Source organism: Carlito syrichta, unplaced genomic scaffold, assembly GCF_000164805.1.
Source record: "Carlito syrichta isolate Samal-C Ts95f unplaced genomic scaffold, Tarsius_syrichta-2.0.1 Scaffold109679, whole genome shotgun sequence".
Classification (NCBI taxonomy): domain Eukaryota; kingdom Metazoa; phylum Chordata; class Mammalia; order Primates; family Tarsiidae; genus Carlito; species Carlito syrichta.
In genome coordinates, this window is record NW_007053775.1 from 43,979 (window position 1) to 51,361 (window position 7,383).

Sequence of the window (7,383 nt, forward strand, 5' to 3'; positions counted from 1 at the left end):
CTGAGCCCAGGAGTTTGAGACCAGCCAAGGCAGCATGATGAGACTTTGTCTCAAAAAAAAAAAAAAAAAAAATTAGCCAGGTGTCGTGACACATGCTTGTAGTCCCAGCGACTTGGGAGGCTGAGACAGGAGGATTGCTTGAGCCCAGGAGATTCAGGGTATGGTGAATCGTGATCACAGTCATGTCACTGCACTCCGGCCTGGGCGACAGAGTAAGACCCTAACTCAAAAAGAGAGAGAGAGAGAGAGAGAGAGAGAGAGAAAGAAAGAGAAAGAAAAGTACCCCAAACAGGCAAAGCAGCTGAATAATGACTGAGATTTGGAAAACTGAGACCTGGATGAGAAGGTTCCAGAGGCCTATCCCAAATGGGGAAGTAGCTGAAGTTGGAAGAAATCATGTCTGTCTGGTAGGAGGCCTGCCTCCCAGTGACCCAACAATAATCCTGTTGTTGACATAACCCTGTTGATCAAAGCAATCCCCCAACTGCCCCAGGCCGGTTCCTTTGGCTCTGGTGGAACTCCCTCAGAGGATCCGGATCCGGTCAATATAAAAAGGTCAGGTCCCAGGGTTGGGGAGCTACATTCTGCAGGAGGTGGCTGAGGATCGCTCCCCACCTGCTGGAGCCAGGCAGGCACTGTGGCGGCGGCATGGCCCCCTCAGAAGACCCCAGGGACTGGAGAGCCAGCCTCAAAGTCACCGGCCTTGAGACAGACCCGGACACCAGCACTGGTAAGAGGTGGCAGAAAGACCTGTTGAGCCTGGAATGGGAAGCGTTGGGGGAGGATCCCATGGCCGGCATCTACTTCCCTTGAGGCTGCCGGAATTCTCAAGCCGTGGGCGGGCTCCGTTTATTTCCTGTGTTAGCCAACGGAAGCTTCCTTTGGAGCCCATGTCGGAGCCCATGTCGGAGCCCATGTCGGAGCCCATGTCGAAGAGCACGTAGTTAAGAAAACAGATATGTGTATTCTTTGGATGACTTGAAAGTGACTTTTTTGCCTGAGCCCAAGGGTTCGAGACCTGCCTGGGCAGGCAAGACCTCATCTCTACCATAAATCAAAAAAAAAATTAGCCAGGCGTGGTAGTGCACGCCTGTAGTTCCAGCTACTTGGAAGGCTGAGGTGGAAAGATGTGGCCGGGAGCGGCCACTGCACTCCGGTCTGGGCGACAGAGTGAGACTCCAACTCAAAAAAAAAAAAAAAAAGAAAGTGACTTTTTTTTGGGGGGTCAAAGGCTCGCTCCGTTGCCCAGGCTGGAGTGCAATGGCATGCTCACAGCCACTGCAGCCTTGACCTGCTGGGCTCGGACGATCCTTCTGCCTCAGCCTTCCAAGTAGCTGGAATTACAGGTGTGTGCCACCACACCCAGCTAATTTTGTGATTTATTGTAGGAACCGACCTGGGGCAGTTGGAGGATTGCTTTGATCAACAGGGTTATGCCAATAGCAGGATTATTGTTGGGTCCCAAGGTCTCTCCAAGTTGTCCAGTTTGGTCTCAAATCCATGGGTTCAGGCAACCCTCTTACCTCTGCCTCTCAAAGTGCTGGGTTTACAGGCTTGAGCCACCATGCCCCGGCTGAAAGTGACTTTTTTAAGAGCACAGGCTCTGGATTCAGACAGACTTGCTCTAGTACGAGCTAATTGAGAAATCTCCTTCCTCTCTCCTGCACTGGGCTGGGGGATGCCCAAGGCAGATGAGACCGGGCACTGATGGGATCCTCTGAGGCTGTGGCCAAGATTATGTGGGAGGTGGGCAACACAGTGTTCCCCAAAGACCATCATCACTTGCACAAGTTGAGTCTCAGTTTCCTCATCTGTATGGATGACTGGGGCCTTCCTCTCTTGGGCTGAGGACCTTGCAGGCCACAGTATGGTCATGGACCAGCAGAACTGGCACCCCCTGGGATCTTGTTAGAGGTGCAGAATCTCAAGCTGGGCGTGGTGGCTCACACCTGTAATTCCAGCACTTTGGGAGGCAGAGGCAAGAGGATTGCCTGAGTCCATGGGTTCAAGACCAGCCTGGGCAACCTCTACAATAAATCAAAAAATTAGCCGGGGTGGTGGCACACACCAATAGTTCCAGCTACTTGGAAGGCTGAGGCAGAAGGATCACTTGAAACCAGCAGGTCGAGACTGCAGTGGCCGTGAGTGTGCCCCTGTACTTCAGCCTGGGTGACAGAGTGAGAAAGGATGGAGTGGGGGGGAGAGAGAGAAAGAAAGAAAGAGAGAGAGAAAGGAAAGGAAAGGGAAAGACAGAAAGGAAGGAAGGAAAGAAAAGAAAGAAAGACAGAAAGAAAGAAATGCAGAATCTCAGGTCCATACCAACCCTCTGCACCAGATTCTGCGTTTTAACACTCTCCCCTGGAGGTTCATGGGAACAGCAGAGAAACACTGAAGCGAGGACTTGGCGCTCCTGCCAGGCAGATGACTAATGAGTGGAGATTTAAACTCAGGGCTCTGATGCTGAAATCCCCACCTTAACTCCCACAGTCCTCCTATGTTTGTATATCAGCCAACCTCAGTTAAGCCCTCCTGAAGGAATGAACCAAAGAATTAATGAAACCACCACACATGTCCCTTGCTTGGGCTACACGGACCTTTGATCTTTTCCTCCCTTCTAGGTGAAAAGCTGCCCTGCCATCAGAAGTCCATCCCCACGGCTCACATGACGTTTGTCATCGACTGTGCCCATGGGAAGCAGCTCCCCATGGCCACATCCCCAGTGCCACCCCGAATCCCCAGTCCCAACCGAGGGCCTGTCACTCCACCAATGAAAATCTACATCGTATTCTGTGGGGAAAACCAGGCCCGCCCAACTCAGGAGACTCTCCCGGCCAGGGCCATGCTGCCGCCCTGCAGAGGGATCGTGGCTCCAGCTTCCTTCCCAGTCAGCCCGCTCTGTCCCCAGGAGGTTCCTGATGCAAAGGGGAGACGCTTGGAGGCTGTGTCCATGAGGTCTTCCACTTGGGGAACAGTCAAGGACTCGCTCAAAGCCCTCTCTTCCTGTGTCTGTGGGCAGGCTGATTAGCTGGAAGGGTGGCCCCGGGAGGAGGGGGTGGGCATCCAGGCTCCAGTGCTCCTGGGGCTGCAATTCCTGGGGCCACCCCTGTCTCCCCAAGCAGGAATCTCTCGAGCATTCCATCCTCTTCCTCCGGATCTCTGCCAGCCTCTCCGCAGAGGCAGAACAAGGCACCTGCACATGGAGAGAGACGGGTTCATTCACGCAGCAACATGGACGGAGCGTCCTCGATACACCAGGCCCTGGGGGTGTAGGGAAGATGCCAGGGCTTTCCCAGAGCTTATGTTTTTTGGGGTGGGGGAAGGGGAGAAGGGTTAAACGAATAACCAAATAAATAAAGAAGACGGTTTTGAAGTGATGCGTGCTGTTCAGGAACAGAAAAGACGCTAGGGTGGAGAGGGACTGACTGGGTGGAGAGCGGTCCTGACACAGTGCTTGGGAAGGGCCACTCTGAGCAGGTAGCCATCACAGTATGACCTGAAGGACGAGAAGGTGCCAGTCCCGGGAACACCCAGCCCTCCCAAGGCCACCTGCCGCCATCTTATCCCAGGGCATACCAGAGCAACGGCATGCCCCAGCATCACAGGTAGGGCAACTCAATGGTTACTGTCACCTTGGCTCAGAGGCAAGCGGGAAGGCATAGAACACTGCACAGGGAGACCTGAGGGCATGGCAGTGGGGGTATGGGAGACTCCATCCCAGAAGGCAGCCTGGTGAGAAATGAGGGATCTGGCTTCCCAAAAGCGGGGAGATGCTCACAGTGAAATGGAGTCTCATGTTTGAACAAATGAAAATAAGAGATTTGCCAGGCTCGGTGGCTCAGCCTGTAATCCCGCGACTTTGGGAGGCTGAGGTGAGTGGATTGCCTGAGCCCGCGGGTTCGAGACCCGCCTGGGCAGCGAGACCTCATTTCGACAATAAATCAAAAAATCAGCTGGGCGTGGTAGTGTATGCCTGTGGTTCCGGCTACTCGGAAGGCTGAGGCGGAAGGATCTCTGGAGCCCAGCAGGTCGAGGCTGTGGTGGCCGGGAGCGACCACTGCACTCCAGTCTGGGGACAGAGTGAGACTCCAACTCAAAAAAAAAAAAAAAAAAAAAAGAAAATAAGAGATGTGGTCTGGGCATGGTGGCTCACGTCTGGAATCTCAGCACGGTGGGAAGCTGAGACAGGAGGATCACTTGAGGCTAGGAATTTGAGAACCAGCCTGGGCAACATAGCCAGACCCTATCTTCATAAAATGAAAAGAAACAAGTAAATAAAAAGAAAATAAGAGATATTATTTATTGAGTATCTGCGGCATACCAGGCTCATGCTGCCCTTCAGGGAGACAGAAAAAAGGGCAGGGCAGGAAGTGGGGTGACTGGTGTGTTGTGACGATATGTGTAGGTCTAAGAGACACACAGCACTGCATGGAACCATAAAGCAGTCTGTCTGGAGAAGTATGTATCTCAAGGCTAAGTGGAGATTTTTTTTTTTTGAGTCAGAGTCTCACTCTGTTGCCCAGGTTGGAGTGCAGTGGCATGTTCACAGCCACTGCAGCCTCAACCTGCTGGACTTGCTATCTTTCTGCCTCAGCCTTCTGAGTGGCTGGAACCATAGGCATGCGCCACCACGCCTGGCCAATTTTTTGATTTATTGTAGAGATGAGCTCTCACCAAGTTGCCCAGTCTGGGCTTGAACCAGTGAGCTCAGGCAATCCTCTCACCTCAGCCTCTCAAAGTACTGGGATTATAGGTGTGAGCCGCCACTCCCAACTGTAAGTGGAGCTATAAACTTGGTCTCTCTGATGCTGAAGTTCATGTTTTTTTTTGTTTTTTTTTTTTTTGAGTTGTGATCTCACTCTGTCACCCAGGGTAGAACACAGTGGCGTGATCATACCTCAGCGCAGCCTCCAACTCTTGGGCTCAAGTGACCCTCCTGGGTCAGTCTCAGGAGTAGCTGGGACTACAGGCATGTACCACCATTCCCAGCTAACTTTTTGATTTTTCATAAAGATGAGGTCTTGCTATGTTGTCCAGGCTGGTTTCGAACTCCTGACCTCAAGTGACCCTCCCACCTTGGCCTCCAAAGTGCTGAGATTACAAGCAGGAGCCACCACACCCGGCCTGAAATTCGTGCTTTTTTTTTTTTGAGTTGGAGTCTCATTCTGTGCCCAGGCTGGAGTGCAGTGTCACACTCATGGCCACCCCAGCGTCGACTTGCTAGGCTCCAGCGATCCTTCCGCCTCAGTATTCCAAGTAGCTGGAACTACAGGTGTGCGCTACCATGTCTGGCTAATTTTTTTTGATTTATCGTAGAGATGAGGTCTCGCTAAATTGCCCGGGCTGGTCTCGAACCCCTGGGCTCAGGCAATCTTCTCACCTCTGCCTCCCAAAGTGCTGAAATGACAAGTATGAGTCACTATGCCCAGCTCAATCCCTTTCTTATAGTATTATGGTAAATGTTCGGGGTCCACTTAGGAGTGAGAACATGTGGTGATCAGTTCTTTGATTCTGTCATAGATAATTGAGTGTCATTCTTTTCTTATAAATGTACCGAATTGTCCCATTACTACTTTCATGTTGATCTGTGATTTCGCCAGTAACCACTAGCATATATCAAGTGTCCACAAATGTGTGGGTCTCTTTCTGGGCTCTTTGCTCTCTGTTCTCTGTCTCTGTGCAGATACTACACTGACTTAGAGTAGTTTTTGGTTTTTTTTTTTTAAGAAAGTCTCACCCTGTCTAGACTGGAATGCAGTGGCATGATTGTAGGTCACTGCAGTCTCGAATTCCTGGGCTCAAGTGGTCTTCCTACTTCAGTCTCCCAAGTAGCTAGGACTACAGACACATGCCACCATGCCTGGCAAAGTTGATTTTTGTAGAGATAGGGTCTCTGTATGTTGCCCAAGCTGGTCTTGAACTCCTGGGATCAAGGGATCCTCCCACCTCAGCCTCCAGAGTTGCTGTGATCACAGATGTGAGCCACGTGTCAGGCTAACTCTTGGTGTCTGTAATGCATCTTCATTCTAGATCATTCTAGTCAAATGCCATAAAAATTGTTGAGATGTTTTATTAGAATTGTTTTGAAATTATCATATGCAAGGGGGACCCCTCCAAAACCCAGAATTTATTTATTAAGAACTGTGTATTTATTCTTACATGTTTAAACTTCAGTCATCTTCAAAATACTCTCCATTTGATGTAATACACCTACCAAGACACTTTTTCCGCTGCTCAAAATAGTTTTTGAACTCGTTCATTTTGATGCCTTTTACTGCTTCTGCCATTTTTGTGTTTCACTTCTTCCACATTGGCAAAACATTTCTCTTTGAGGACTTTTATCATTTTAGGAAACAAAAAAAGTCATTTGGGATGAGATCGGGAGGGTGGGCACAGGGTCATACTGTTTTGGTTGAGAACTGCTGGACAGTCAGCATGATGTGGGCACGTGCCTTGTCTTGGTGGAAGAGCCAGTCACCTGTGTGCCACAACTCAGGATGTTTCTTCCACAAATTGTGACACAACCTTCTCCGAACTTTCAGATAAAAGCTTTGGTTGACCATTTGATCCAGTGGAACAAATTCTGAGTGTACTACAGGGGGTTCACCCACCAAAAGATAATTCTGGGGTTTTTTGGGGTCCCCTCTCATCTAAATTTAGATAGAGTCAACATTTTTATGGTATTGAGTCTTCTGATCCATGAACATAGTATACCTTTCAATTTACACAACTTATCAAAGTCTACATTTAGTCAGTGTCTTTACACCTTGCTCTCAAACAGTTAAGGACCTTAGAATGCTTTAATGCCTATCACTCCCTCCTCGACTTTTATTCCATAGGTATTTTAGTTCTTTTTAAACTTTTATGAGATATCATTAGTTCAGCATTTGTTTAGATGTACTCACTTGTTATTTACTACTTTTGCTGTTCCTCATTTTTTTTTTTTTTTTTTTTTGAGTTGGAGTCTCACTCTGTCGCCCAGACTGGAGTGCAGTGGCCGCTCCCAGTCTCCGCAGCCTCGACCTGCTGGGCTCTGGCAATCCCTCTGCCTCAGTCTTCTAAGTAGCCGGAATTACAGGCATGTGCTACCACGCCTGGCTGATTTTTTCTTTTTTTTTATTGTAGAGATGAGGTCTCGCTGCCCAGGCGGGTCTTGAACCTGCGAACTCAGGCAATCCACTCACCTCAGCATCACAAAGTCTCGGGATTACAGGCTGAGCCACTGAGCCTGGCCCTCATTCCTTCTTTCATTTAATTATTATTTTTTTTTTTGAGTTGGAGTCTCACTCTGTCACCCAGAATGGAGTGCAGTGGCCGCTCTTGGCCACCGCAGCCTCGACCTGCTGGGCTCTGGAGATCTTTCCGCCTCAGCCTTCCAGGTAGCTG

The 7,383-nt window shown here is 49.9% G+C and overlaps 1 protein-coding gene across 1 annotated transcript; it reads left to right on the top strand.

Moving 5' to 3' along the window:
• Positions 1 to 648: 648 nt before the first annotated feature.
• Positions 649 to 3,027, top strand: CUNH1orf64 (chromosome unknown C1orf64 homolog). The gene is made up of 2 exons (XM_008068831.1): positions 649 to 730; positions 2,619 to 3,027. The coding sequence occupies exons 1-2, from the start codon at positions 649 to 651 to the stop codon at positions 3,023 to 3,025; spliced, it is 489 nt and encodes a 162-aa protein (XP_008067022.1). The 3' UTR covers positions 3,026 to 3,027.
• Positions 3,028 to 7,383: the final 4,356 nt, after the last annotated feature.

What these genes read in the sequence shown, in the direction of transcription:
- CUNH1orf64 (XM_008068831.1), top strand. Translation starts at nt 649, where the DNA reads ATGGCCCCCTCAGAAGACCCCAGGGACTGGAGAGCCAGCCTCAAAGTC. An exon ending in AGACCCGGACACCAGCACTG is followed by an intron (nt 731 to 2,618) that starts GTAAGAGGTGGC and finishes CCTCCCTTCTAG; the next exon opens with GTGAAAAGCTGCCCTGCCAT.